At 38.2% G+C, this 14827-nt stretch overlaps 3 protein-coding genes across 4 annotated transcripts; 1 reads left to right on the top strand and 2 right to left on the bottom strand.

Annotated features, from left to right (window-relative positions):
- Positions 1 to 36: 36 nt before the first annotated feature.
- On the bottom strand, positions 37 to 1383 carry BDBG_07432 (RAN protein kinase; the record flags this gene model as incomplete). The annotated part of the gene is made up of 2 exons (XM_002621984.2): positions 37 to 689; positions 792 to 1383. 2 exons carry the CDS (start codon positions 1381 to 1383, stop codon positions 37 to 39), a joined length of 1245 nt encoding a protein of 414 aa, XP_002622030.1.
- A 641-nt stretch (positions 1384 to 2024) lies between these two features.
- BDBG_07431 lies at positions 2025 to 4482 on the top strand. 2 transcript variants are annotated; one of them, XM_031723089.1, is made up of 2 exons: positions 2192 to 4067; positions 4163 to 4482. In XM_031723089.1, the coding sequence occupies exon 1, from the start codon at positions 2247 to 2249 to the stop codon at positions 2478 to 2480; it is 234 nt and encodes a 77-aa protein (XP_031580175.1). In that variant the 5' UTR covers positions 2192 to 2246; the 3' UTR covers positions 2481 to 4067; positions 4163 to 4482. The 2 variants fall into 2 exon arrangements, with proteins under 2 accessions (XP_031580174.1, XP_031580175.1); XM_031723088.1 differs by having other exon boundaries at positions 2025 to 4482.
- Positions 2574 to 7641, bottom strand: BDBG_07430 (uncharacterized protein). Its single transcript, XM_031723087.1, has 2 exons — positions 7238 to 7641; positions 2574 to 7105 (listed from the first exon to the last, which is right to left on the bottom strand). The coding sequence occupies exon 2, from the start codon at positions 4944 to 4946 to the stop codon at positions 4512 to 4514; it is 435 nt and encodes a 144-aa protein (XP_031580173.1). The 5' UTR covers positions 4947 to 7105; positions 7238 to 7641; the 3' UTR covers positions 2574 to 4511.
- Positions 7642 to 14827: the final 7186 nt, after the last annotated feature.

Genomic DNA, 14827 nt, shown 5'->3' with positions numbered 1-14827 from the left:
AAGGAATAAATGAGGTCACGAAGACATGGATCTTCCTCAATATACGGCAATGACGGGTTCCATGGGATGTTGCTGTGCAAGACTCTTCTCAGCAATGTCGGTGAAAGGTACGAAGGATCCCCAGAAATTAGATGGCATGGGAGGCACATATTTCAAGTGATTCGGTGCTTGGCTGCAAGGCGCATACTCGGATGAAGACGAAGAAGAAGATGATATAGAGGAGCCGCCGTCGGAGAGAGAAGCCTCAGAAATGGCTGACATAGAATATTCGGCTTCGATGGGCTCTGCTGGAGGCGAGACTGGGTAAGGAACAAAACTAACAGGGCAACGGGAATTCTTCTGGTATTGATAGCTCTGGCAAGGTGGTGTTGGTGGCATAGATACGGGAGTTCCATGCCGCAGAGTGAACCTCGGACACTCCACAATCAATTTCCGCAGCTCCGAAATTGAAATTCGCTTTTGGGGATCGCATTCGAAAATGCGCCTCAAAATGGAATTCAGTTCGAATGATAAGGGCAAAATTGTCCGGAGAAATTCCGGGTCCTTAAGATACGCACGGAAAGTAGAATCTTCGGTGGATGCTCGTTTCCAAGGATTCCGCCCACAGGTTAAGTTGACGAGGATAACACCTAGGCTCCATACGTCATTTGGTGCAGAAGCATACGGTCGAGTCGTAGATTCTTGACACTCTATATCGCAGTTAGTAGAGTGAAAAGTGAAAGTAGTTAAGTGTTTGTGTGTTAGGGCCGGACGAGGAAAAGGCAAGAAGATTATGAAGTATCGAAAATTACCTGGTGACATATAGAACGTCGAGCCGCATCCGAAATCCGAGGTGTAGAAATCGGTTGTAGCAAGGCCAAAGTCGGCCAGCTTAACCGTCATTCCATTATCGGCAACCAAAATATTCTCTGGTTTGAGATCCCGGTGATAGATTCCAATGGAGTGACAATACTGCACGGCATCCAAAATCTGGAGGAAAGCTCGCTTGGTAAGGAAATCGTTTCCAACAAACTGACCTCTCTCAGTAATATTGGAGAAAAGATCGCCTTCTGGGCAAAACTCAATAACAACAAAAGTACAATCAAGAGAATCCATTATGCGGACCAAAGAAACCACATTGGGATGCTGACTAGCCAAATGATGGAGTTTGATTTCCCGTTGCTGAAACTTCCGCTGCCTGGAGTCGAGTCCTGCCTTGTTGAGAGCTTTGACTGCGTACGGCACATGGGTATGGATGTCGATAGCAGAATAAACAACACCGTAGGCACCTACCCCAAGAACGCTTGTGAGTTCCAGCCGGTTGGCGAGCAGCAAACCGAGCCTATCCTCTGGAGCATCGCATATAGAAACAGGCGGTGGTGATTGTGGGGGTGTTGGCAACATTGTGGGGTACATTTATCCGGGCCGGAGCTGGGGGTCGGACGGAGGCGCAGTAAACAAATGGGGATGCAATCAGTGTCAATTTCCACAAGTGGTGACTGGATGGGTTCAAATGAGGAGATATGGCAAATCTGAAGTCCAAAAGGTAATTGGGGATCCTGATCCTCAAAGCTGGTTGTATAATATATAAGAAAACAAGTAGTTCGTCCAATATATATATATATATATGTCAAAGGAATGATTGTGGCAATCTTGCCCAGCTAAAAATGCCCACAACCAAAACAATTAAAATGAGTTTGTTCGACGAGGATAAGTAAAAAGGAGAGAGAGAGAGAGAGAGAGAGGTTGGAAAGCAGGTGGTTAAAAGATAAGGGGGGAGAGAAAAGGAAGGGGGAGAAGGGAGCTATGGAGGAACAAAAGAAGGGGACTGACTGACTGGGCTGGGAGGAGGGAGGAAAAGGAGGGATTGTGGCAGGTAGATGAGGATGAAGTTAAAGGCAGAAGAAGAACACTATTATTGAGGCCATCGCTGATCATGGAAGGCGAACAACGGCGGTAGGGTAGGGTAGGGTAGGGTAGGGTAGGGGTAACTAGGGATGGATGATTGCGAGTAGTTCAAGTTCCCACACTCCTCTCCTGACGATGCGATGGGTCAAAGTACTAACTTCCTCTCTCTCCCTTCCTTCGTATGATCTTGAAGCTTTTGCATGCGGTTTAGTCTGGGCCCACACACAATTCAGAAATAAATCAACCATCTCCACAATGCCACGGCCCCTGCTCCTTTTAAAACTCTCGCCCATTGACTCTTGAGGCAAGGCGAATCAGGCTGCAAATAGGAGGCAAGGGTACCACAACACCATCCGCCCATGGAACGGTGTGAAGGTGAGTCCGTCGTTGTGCGAGGGACCAAGGACTCACAACAAGAGTCGCCTTTGGGGTCATCCCAGTCACCTATCTTATTGGTCATGCTGCGTGGGCCAATCATCTCAGAACACCGCGAAATTGATGATGAGTCGGCACTTGCGGGAAGTCCCAGCACTCCTGTCTTATCCCGGAGCCAATGCATGAAGCATGGGCTAGCTGGGGTACGGGGCAAATAACCAAAGACTCGAAGAGCCCGTCCCACTCCCTTAGCGCGGTCGATGGCTCCAGCCGTGATTCTTGAACCTGCGAGAAAGAGGCTTGGAAACATGCTAGCTAGCTTGATCCTTGAACCCATTAACTTAGTTACCATATAGTTAACTACCTCTGCAGGCGCAGGCTTGCATGAAGGTTGTGCCGAGCAGCGCCAACAGAAGCCCGCCCTGAACTGTTAGTGTACACGCCATTAATAATAATTATTGAACTAAAAAAGAAAAGTAAAAGCAAAGAATGAAAGAAAGATCAAGCCCACTCCAGAAATGAAAGATGATTCTGATTGGAGATGGTGGATGCTCTCACGAAACCATACGACCAACGAAGCCAGAGAAGGGGCTATTTTAGCCCCTCTACGAGCAGGGACACTTGGGGGCCCATACTGAATAATGACTTACGCTGTATCAGCCAATTTATTCTATTTTCATATTTTTTTTTTTTTTCATATTTTCATATTATATATATATTTTATTCTATATTGTAGCTATTGTTTGAATTTCCATGAATTTATTTTATGTTCTTTTTAAGGCATTAACTGACCGGGTATACCGCAAAGAATCGAAAGAAAAAGGGAATCTCGAAGACTGGGCAAACGGAAAGCCAAATTGTGCTGCGGCGAGCATTGTCATAGTTATTAGTGAGTGTTCTTGCTATGGGCGGCGTTGTTGGTGTGTGGTGTGGGCGTTTTTCGCTTTTTTTGGCTAGCGCTGCCTGGGTGCTGGTCTATCATCGATGATCCTACTATTATTATTATTATATTATTATTGACCTCTTGAGCAAGCATGAAAAGAGCATCGAGTCAAGGAGGCAGAAGTGTCCTTAGGGGCGGGCCATTCATCGCCCCGAATGAATCATCGATGCTCCAATACGTGGCGGGCCGCGATGCTCCGTGCCCTTCTTTGAGCGTAGTTTCCAGCACAGGCTAGCAACACCGCCCCTTGTGTCCTAGTTGCGCAAAGTGGTATCAAAGCACAGTCATCAGTCTTCCAAAGCAAGGTGGTGGTGGTGGTGGTGGTGGTGCAGGGTTCGCAGTTTTGTAGCAAGCTAGCTGATTGGGCCTGGCCCATGACACTCAAGCAAGGACTGAGAGACAGACATTATTATTATTTATTATTATTGCTCCGTTGATTATTTCATAATTATTATCGTTAACTATCTCGAGCGAACAAACTACTCGTGCCAGCCGGCGATTATTTCTGGTAGTTTGGTAACCCCCGAAACTCAGGAACCATGAGCGACTTCCAAGAATCGCCCGTGTTTTGGTCTGTTGACCATATCATCCATGTCCGTCATAGATTTGTGCACCGTCATCCTTCTGCCACCATCCAATGCGGGGGCCCGTCTCTCGAACAGGCTTCAGTGTGCTAAATTAGAAACGGTTTCAGAGGCGCCGATGGCAGTCAAAATGCTGCAAAACTCTTTAAGTTCAAACAGGCAGGCCATACATTAAAGACTCCTATCAACAAAATGACCGAGTGCAAAAGGTCCCCTCTCATTTCTGTTGTTTCGACAGGCCGCCCTTGTTTTTCCGCGCAGTTCTTATCAGGCGAGAGGTACGCCAAGCAGTGGCAGATACGATCCTTTTCCTCAACCTTGTAGTTGAAATATCATCGAACTGATTATTGTAAATGACGCTGCCCGCAAAAAGCTTGACGGATGAATCTTCTGAGCTGATATTATATCAGTAACAAAAGTAAAACTCGAAATAAACATCCGCTTTTAGGGCGAGGTTCGTGGGAGCGTTAAGAATTTCCCGGTTGGGTTTAATAATGATATTCAGTTTTGCCTGTAAATACCCAAAGTAATGAGAGGGCCAGAAGTTTTATTGTTTATGAGGAATCCGTCCGCCACCGAGTTCATCTTTTACCCAGTACTCCGTACTCCGTACTCCGTTCTGACAGACCCAATTATTCCCCAGGTGGCTTGTGAAAGTTGTGATGGTTCGACGATGGCGGACCATCAAACCCAAAAGTTCATGGGATGATGCATTCCTGGGGTTACTGGATGATGGCGTCCGTGGAGCTGGTATTGATCAACAATTTTTTGAAGTACTGATTGGCATGTTCTAGGGCTAGTATGACAATTCTAGTGAGCTGTCCAGGTGGGTGGTGGAGTTTTAATGCCCAACCAGCCGCTCGTTCCAACATCCAAGTGGCTGGCATCTCTGCAGGTCGGTGGGTGGGCTGGAAGAAGTTTTCCATCCCGCGATGAGGTGAGGTGAGAAGAGCGTGCTGAGAATTACTGAGGGCGATCATCCCCAGCAGGAGAGTCGCTTGGACAAAACGCTTACGCTGTAGAACTGTTGTAGCGCCTTTTTTTTCTGTCCGAAGAACTAGAGTTATTTTTAAGGGGCTGTCGAAGCTTTCCCGATGTACTACTACTGTACCTACCTCCTCTCGCCGCTCGGGCACGAACATCCAATGAGGTCCCATAGCACTCGAAAGGTGCAGGGCGCGTACCCTACCCCTCACTTGCCACCAAAATAATAGGCGAGGCTTTGAGGAGTCTCTCTCATGCAATGCTCGACTAACTCATGGTTCTTAGTAATAAATTTAATCCTAACTAAAGGCTGGATTCGCTGGATTCAAGAATAATAATAGACACATAAGAATCATGAGGGTCCCTTTCCGTCCCACAGGCTTGTCTACCACCTTTCAACCAGGCTATTAGTTATCAGATTGATGCCGTGACTTTCCAAAGTGTTGGCAAAACTCCCATTAGCTGGGTTCTGGAAGATTCCAAGGTCTCGTTCTTCCCTTGGTGAACTCCTTTGGTGGAGGCGATGTTGAACACTTTTGAGTCGTTTTGGACCTGCTGATTGGCACTTCAGCCTCATCTCAGAGGCGTGTATACGTCATTTTGGGGACCGCTTTGGATACTGGCCAATCATCAGTGACAAGTAATATTTTGCCGCTCTTACCTGCGTGTTGGATGACATATCACATGATCTACAGTAGGGCGCTGTGACAGAGTAAGAACCGTAGAAGGGCATGAAGAGGCGAAATGATCATGATTCCTCAAGATTAGAGATTCAAGTCGTCCTGTTGCCGCTTCGGATTTCGGGGCTTTCCGAAACACTATTTTTGTCCCGCATTTTAATTGCCTCAATGTATAGTACACTAGTACTTTTTGACTTCTGAGCTTGAACGATCACTGCTTTTTACTTATATTATAGTTCTCCAATGCGATCGTGATTATCACCCTAACCTCCTGGTCTTGGTCCGGAATCTGGCCCATACACAAGTTGACTCTCTGAAATTTGCTCAGTAGCTAGAATCCATGCATTCATGTAGGCAGCGCTTACGGCATGAATCAGGTGAATTTGATACATCCCATGGAATTAGCCCAACATCGAAATCACATGATATATGCTGATGTGGGCACTAACGAGCCATGTTTTTCTGGACGAAATCATCAGGTAGCATGCACAAAGGAGGCAAGGTTGAGATAGCGCTTTGATTCTTAGCGAAATGCAATGGGATCTGTACACCCAGCACGGGAACCTTGGAAGAAACAGGGCTGATAAAGTATGAATTTTGTATGGGCGAGACACAATTAATCGGATGCGGCTAGTATCTCTGCATAAGAAACATTGCGATAATGCAAACACTCGACCTATTAAGCTGGGATAAAAAATGGGGACCGGTGTTCCCCCCAGCAGGTGTGGACAAACCAAAGTGAGGCTGGGCAAGCCTGGGCTGGTTTGGGTGGCTGGCGGGGCTGGATTTTGCTTGGTTGGGTTTGCCAGCTGTTTGTCATCAAGCAACCCTTCTTAACTGAATGGTGATTCGCAATAGCCCAGCCATCAAATGAGAACACTAAAGCGACTTGTTGGTTTCCACAAGTGTGCATGTTTGGCAAGCATGCATTCCTTCAGCAGAGTGTGGAAGGATATGAATAGGAATGGACAGGCCTGAATGCACGGGCCCGCATTTTCATTGGATTTGCCAATCATCCTTCTTGATGGGCATAAGATCATGCTGTCTCCATGCATGGCAGGCTGGCATGGGAGCAATGCGTCAACCAGCCAGTCAGCGGGCCTTTTGTTACGGGGACTATTTCGGTTTCCTATTTGAGCGCCTCAACTGTGCTCTACATGCGACTTCTTTGGCAGCGGTAACGACGGCGCTGTACCCTACAACCACCAACATCGCTTCGTTACAAGCAAGGTTTTTGAAAAAGTCCATGAGAAAAACAGTCATGTCTAGCCTTTTGATGGACAATCGAAAGCTTCCCTGCAAATAGGAAGTGCAAGCACGATGTCCAGCTCCTCTGAATCTCTTCTGCGGGCCACGCACCAATCCACCATCTCGAAGTCTATTCTCGTATCTTTGTGAATAGGATTGGGTCTATTGATGTCCATGCTCCACTGCGCATTCGAAAGGATAGGTCGGACGGATATTTTGAAGTGTGGAGGGGTCCTTCGTATTCGGGGGTAGGTTAGAATTTCGTAATATCTTGCGGCTTTTCATCACCAAAATGACACCCAAGCCAAAACAAAGATAGCTCCTTGATTTAAGCGCTGATGTCAACCGGATAAGTTGTTTTAGATGTTATCATTTGAACCAGAGGAAGGATGGATTTCCAGGGGCTGGGTGCATCGTCGATCAGTCTCACGACAATGTATGAAAGGGAAAAGAATCCATCCCGCCCCTGGACAGACCTGGAAAACGGCTTGCAGGGGATGGATTTCCACAACCAAAAACAGGATATATCTCCGCACCTGAAGTCGATCCTGCAACCCCGGCCGTTGCACAGCCAAGTTTTGGGAAATGTGTCGGAATTTTGTCTTGATGACAGTTTGGTCTAGTGAACTTCCAGAAAAGATCAGCTGAACATAGTTATGTTTAAACCAGAAACTTGATGATCAACATGTTTCATCAATGCCCATGGATCAGTAGCCGATTTCTCTAGTCCTTTCAAGAAAACAAGTTCTCGAAATTAAATCCCAAATCCCCACGGGAAACGACCTTGGGAAATAGGCACCATCAATCACAGCACAGCGTTCGGGCACCTATTATTTATTATAATTCTTTACCCGGATGAAAGCGCAAATTATTGAATCCAGGAAGGATGACAGCCGTAATTCTGCTTAATTTCCCTCTTCCCTTCCACCCTCGCTTCTTCCCTGCCATTTGTCGCAACACGAGAAATTGTACGGAGTAAACTGTCGTAATTTCTTCATGGTAGCCTAGTAACCGTGCCATGCTTACTCACTCTCTCTAGTGAGTGCGCCACAGCGTACGGAAAACCACACCATACAGAAAATATTATCAATATCTTCATTCTTCATCTTCAAATAATCATCATTAATTATAAGCATGTCTAAATCTTCTAATTACACTGAGGAGCAGTTGCAAAGAGCTATTGACATGTATAAAAGCAATTCAAAATTAAAAATCACATCTCTGTCACAAGAATTCAAAGTCTTATATATTATCTTGTATGAGAGGATCAACAGGAAGAAATCAAGAACTATGAGAGTTTCACTGAATAAAGCATTGAATGACAGTCAGAAAGAGATAATTAAGATATAGATTCATCAGTTGAATATTAATTTTTATCTATTCACTATCAAGTATATTGAAGTCACTGTAAACTGCATGTTGAGACAGTATTATACAGATTCAGAGACTGCACCTCTCATAGTAAGTAAGATATGAGCATATCAATTCATCAAACATCTGTCAGATTATGAATAGATTAAGCAAAAGCTCATGAATTCAATACAGATGTCTTGTGAGAATATAAGCTTCATTATCAACTGATTTGATTGATATGAAGCTGTCTTCAATTAATATTATTTTTTTCACTGTGATATCTACAACTTTGATGAGATTGAATTTCAAGAAGAAGAAGAATGTGAACAGTGAGTCATAACCCTCTTAGAAGATGTAAAGAATACTCTTACATCTGATTTGATAAGGCAGTTGAACAAGATCTTCAAGAATAGCATAATTCAGACAGAATTGAACATGCACTATAAGAGTAAACTTGTAGATTATTATTAAGCAAATAGACATCAGATCATTAAATTCTTTCACAGACAGATGTAAGTAGATAGAGTTCTCACTATTAAGAATGCTAATTACAAGATTACAATCTGTAGAGTAGATGAGATGAAAAAGATATTTAATAAGAATCTTCAGTCAATTGAAATCAAATCTATAAAATCTACAGTTACTTAATTATAATAAGATAATTCTATAGAATCTCAATCTACAGTGAATTCTACACCTTCTAATAAGTATATAGATAATCTTTATGTTATAGATAGATGTAATAATGATTATTAATTAATTTTTGAAGATCACTATATTTAAAATATTTTCTGTACAGTGTGATTTTCCACACGCCAGAAAGCAGAAAACTTGACCTTGTGTCACGCTCCCGGCCGCGTCAAGGCCCCGCTGCGGTTCCACACGGCTCATCACTTTCATGCAGATGATTTTATCTCATTCAAACTGGTTTTCAATCACTCTATAATATCATTCAGATATATCATAGAAAGATCTGATTAATGAATATAAAAACCTCACTTCTATACAAGATCAGCAGATTACTTTTTCTTAATAATGAGATACTGCTGAGATATCACTTCAGCTATTCTTACTTATGAAATGAGAGAAAAGTATTCACTCATTATCTATATAGAATAGCTAGATACTGACTTCTTATTAAAAAAGTTAGTAATTCAGTTTTTCTTCTACTGAAATATATATAAGAGTTACTGTGTATCTTATATAATTTTCTTAGTATACTAAGTATCATATCTGTAATATTCTTGTAATAACTCTGTAGTCTATAAGCTTACTATTTAAGTAAGATAGTTAAGCTCACTTATACAGCTTCTTAAACAACTACTTCTATATAATATCACTGACTAGTTATCACTTCAGTTTTATTATATTACAATTTAAATTACTTAATCTGATTATAAGTTTGAATCAGTCAAGCTTTAACAGACTGATATAATCTTATATATCTATACTAAGACTAATCTGATCTCACTCTTTAAGAGAAATACTACATTATTCTCTAGAGTGTATATATCTCTATCTTAGCAGAAATCTGAGATTTCTGAACTTACTGCATATTTTAATATGAGCTCTTTAATTACTCTGTTATTATCACAGTCTCTACACATCTACATCTATTATGAAGATAGAGAGATTAAGATCAGAGATTCTCTGAGATATAAGAGAAATATATTATCTAAATTTCACAGCTTTATCTGTACTCTTGAACAGAAATTTCATCTTAATCTGAGTCAGTATAATACTTATGAGATATAAGTAATATACACTGTTAATCTTCTTGAAGACATCTCTGCAACTACTTGAGTTATTAAGAAGAGAGAGCTTAAGTATACTGATACTGTAATAACTTAAGAAGAATTCAAGAACTTTTTACTGAATTAAATTGAAGATTACTGTAATCACAGCTTCACAGCAGTGCAGCAGTTTAACTCATTATATTAATAAGATAATAAGAATTCTTCTGATTTCAATACAAGATTTGAAGAATATTAAGAGAAATTAACTCATAATTTAAATTAATTAAAAACATAGCTTTATCTCATAAAGCTGACTTATAAGATGCAGATAATAATATTATAATATCAGAGTTCATTAATTAATTACACTGAGCTTGTCAATCTGGCTTTTCAGATCTATTTAAATAATCAATTCTCTGAGAAAAAGATTAATAAGATCTCTTCTAAGTAATTAATAATAGAATCTAAACAGTGCTGTGACAGCTTCAGTGTAGAGAAAGTAAAGAAGAATTTCAAGTATTCTGATTCTTCACTCACTGTAAAGAAATATTAAAAAAGATTTGATAAAGATCTCTGTTTCAACTGCAGAGCTGATAATCACTATATCAGTGATTGTAAGAAGTTAAAGAAGAGAAGAAATTAAGAAAATATCTTCTTAAAGTTAACTTCTCTTCTGACAAATATATCTGTGAAAGATAAAGAAGAGAAAGAAAGAAATAATTAATAATTCTCTGTAAGAATAAGTACTCGCAGGCGATTATTCAGGTGTTTGCAGCTTGATGTGATATATACTGTTAACTACTAGAAGTATTCACAGTAGAAAGATAAAATGTAGAGGTTAAAATGTATAATAGTATTTAAGCTGAGTTATAAATAGTATTCATGAACTTCAGTCTATATAGTTGTATGTAGTCAAGAGTCACTAACTCTATTAATTATATAAGAGATAGAAATAAAGATAAAGAATCTGTAAGAAGTGAGATTTCTTACATATCTCTCTCTCTTTAAGACTTTGTTCATGAAGTCTTTCACTGAGTGACTTTATAGAATCAGCTCAGTACTGCAGTGATACTCACTAAAAACTCTTCATATCTATAAAAAAAACCTCAGTGAGAAAAAATCTCTTGTTACTATAAAGAGAAAAGAGTCTGTCACTTAGTTTCTTATTCTGTGAAATTCTTTATAATTTACAGATTCTTCTCTAACTATCACACAGATTTATCTTATATCTTTCATACAGAAGAATTCTGATTAACTTTTAATCATTTTCATGAGATTCTTGTATAATTATTACACAGATTCATCTTATAGATGAATCACTCTCTGTGAGATCATTCTCATTAAAGAGAAGTATTTATAAGTTAATCTTTCACTCATTCTTATAAATCATTGTTCTTTGACACTAGACTGACTGTGTGACCGTGTCTGAAACCAGGACTAGATTTTTTGATAGTCTCATTACCAATTCGACTGATCCCATTACATGGTTTTAACATTAGATAGTAGTCTCATACTGTCTCAGTGAGACTTACTGTCTACTCTTATCACATTTTCCAAATGAGATCATGATTTTCACTTCTCAATTTAAATTATTTTTATTGCTTTAAATGACTTTAAATCTCATTTGAGTGTTACCAAAAAGTGTTACTTTTTAAAAAATTAAAAATAGTCTAAAAAAAACCTTAAAATGTCTAAAAATAGTAACTTTATGTCAAGAATGGGACTAAATAGAATCAAATGAGATCACTTTCTCATTTTTTTCAAGTCATGGTTTCATTTTAAGATCTGATATATAGTCACTTTACATGTTTTTTTGATAGCCAGTCCCAGCGGGATTCACGCCAAGAAATGTATGAGATCAGATCAAATGAGATCAAATGTGAAATTCATAATCTCAGCGGCCAGTCTATTTGACACTGTAGAATTGTGAGGAATTTTTCATTCTTTTATTAACTCTGTAGAGTTGTAGAATCAAGATGTCTGCAGTCTGTAATCACTCTTTATAGTTATATAGAAAGATTCAGGCCTGTAATTTATAATTACTCTTTATTTACTAGAGTGATCTGACTGTTTCATAGAATCACTCACAGTGTAAGTAAATCTCTCTAGAGTAGTATAAATATTTCAGATCTGTTCATAGAATCTTATCTTCTTTTTTCTTTTTCTATAATAGCTTTCATCTTCACAAACTGTGAGTATTCTTATTTATTCATGAAGTGTTTTCATTCAGATGACAGAGAAAGAGTGTTTCTGATAATATCTATATATTGATTTAAGAACTTCTTAAGAATAAAAATTTTTTAATTTCAATATCTTTATAAATAATGTCTGATCACTGCTGAGTTTCTTATAAGTATCTCTGTGACTTCTCTGATCACTTTTTATCAGCTGATGAAGTATAGATATCATCACTTACAATAGTATCTTCACTTCTCTCAGTCTCATCACTGCATCTGATCTTCAGATTAGCAGTCAATCTCATATCTCTCTCAGATCAGTCTCTGACTTCAAGCAGCACAGTTTCTCTCTTTGCTATAAGTCTTCTTATAAGTAATTTCTTACAGACTCTAGCTGACAGTTCTTACAAAGCTTCTGGTATTGTCAGTGTCTTCTACAGTCTCACAGGCCTATAATTATCTCTTCTCTGCCTGTACAATCTCTGACCAGATATATGTGAATATATCTAGATTCTCTATCAATGATTCTTGCACTGCAGCGCATTTCTGCAATCTCATTATTAATAAGAGATAAGTTTTCAGATACTCACAAAATCTGAATAATTAAGATAATACAAATGTTATAAATTCATGATAAGAGTTAATCTGAATAAATGAGCTCTCTCTTCATATCTTAATTATTTCTGAGCTAAATACTTCAGCATAACTGAGAAAGTGAACATAGCTTTGTAAGAGATATCTAGTCATATATATAGATAGTCAGCTCTTAAGACTCTGCTATAACTGTATACACTCTAATATTCAGCTCTTCTGAAGTCTGTGCATTTCTGACAGTCTTCATATCAAATGTAATAATTGTCTGTACTGCAGATATAATACTCTCTACTTCTTTAAAGAGAGAAATTAATAGTTATAAGAAGATTAAATGTCATGAGTGTTGAGAATATAAGTTTAAGTTTTTCTTTATTAATCTCTAAATTATGTTCACAGCCCTGTTTTTATTTTCTTATTTTTTAACTTTAATAAGAGTATAATTTCTTCTTCTCTTATATATACTGCAGACTGTTCATCTCAGTAGAAACTCATCATCTTATAGACTAGAGCTTGTAAATAACAGTGTTAATATCTTTATCATAATCAGATTCTTAGCAAAGATTATATTATTCTGACTTATCAGAATTTACAGTATAAAAGTTATATCTCAGCTTCTACAGATATCTTATCTACTCAGATAATTCTCAAGTGAACTTATTCATCTTATCAGAATATTCTTATCACTGAATCTTAAATCAGAGCTTATAATCTTACTTCTCTGAGTTAATAATCTCTTTAATCTGATATTCTCTTTCACTCTCTAGTACTTCACAGATAGAGTGATGAGTCACAGAATTCTCTTCTAAGAATTTCTTATATTTATAGAGTAAAGAGATATAAAAAATATTATATATCTGCAACTCAGATAACAGTTTCAATCTATAGAACTGTAAACTAATTTTCTTTATAATCTTATAAAACTCTGTCTGTAAGAGATTCAGCTTCTTACTAGATCTTTATATAATAATATTTTCTAAACTCAGTCAGACTCTATTATCTTTCTTGAAACTCTTTACAATGTGTTTGAAGTCATAGTATCTCTTCTGATACTCTTGAGTCTTTCTCAAGAATTCACAGACTTTCTCTTAGATCTTCTGAATTCTCTCAGTCTGTTCACAGACATTATCACACTCTATAGTGTACTCTCATAGATTCATCAAGATTATCTGCAGATGAGTTTCAGTGAGTATTTCAAAGAGAGTTTTATCTGTACTAACATACTTTAAGTTATTGTATACAAACTCTGTGAGTGATAATCAATGCACTCAGTTATTCTGATTATAATTGACAAAGTATCACAGATACTGTTTTAATATACTTATCAGATATTCTATCTGATTATCTGTCTATTAATAAAAAGTCATACTTAGATCTTGTGAAATCTTCAGTATAATTATCAGATCAGATTAGAACTCTTCTATAAAGATTAATTCTCTATATAAGATAATGTTTACAGATAATTCATGCAATCAGATTACATTGTGAATAAAGATGTGAGTTAAATTCTTTGACTTCAAGTTCTTATAAGTGAGTATAAAGTGTGTTATCTTAATGAAGTGATTCACTATCATCAGCACACTGTTAAAGCAGGTATTATATATATTCTTACTTTCAGAGAGACTTATAAGAGCATTCATTTCTAGCTATTCTCAAGATTTTTATAAAATAAGTAGAGAAGTAAGTTCTTTATATAATCTGAACTGCACTATCTGTAAACTCTGATAAATAGTATAAGAATTCACTATCTTCTTCACAAGTTCTCACATCTTCAGTCAGAAGTATTTTCTTGTAAGTAACTTATAAGTTCTAGTATCTATAAAATGACTTACTAGAGAAGAGTTATGATATCTTTTAATAAGTTCTATATATAGAAACTCATTCATAGATATATAAATTCAGCTCTCTCTTTATAAGAGATTATTTAAGTCTCTTTAATTCTTTATTTCTGCAGAGTTGATCTCTGTTATAAGCAGTTTCTGAATATACTAAGTATATTCATTCTTCAGTTGCAGTTCAGACAATCTGAATAGAAGATCTTATAAAGACTTATACTCTATTTCTTCTTATATCAGGTCTTTCACAGTGCTTCTCAAAGTCTGTAAATTCTTCAGATTATAGATACTCTCTTCAAGAATTCTTATAAAGATTCTCAGAGTGTTAACTCTCAGTATTATAGAGAGTAGTTATACAGGCTTCTTCTCTTTCTCTCTTCTCTTCTCTTACAGAGAATTAAGAGACTCTTCAGTTAATCTCTTTATAATACTCA

Source organism: Blastomyces gilchristii, assembly GCF_000003855.2.
Source record: "Blastomyces gilchristii SLH14081 genomic scaffold supercont1.19, whole genome shotgun sequence".
Classification (NCBI taxonomy): domain Eukaryota; kingdom Fungi; phylum Ascomycota; class Eurotiomycetes; order Onygenales; family Ajellomycetaceae; genus Blastomyces; species Blastomyces gilchristii.
This window is presented reverse-complemented; position numbering and strand designations above follow the sequence as displayed.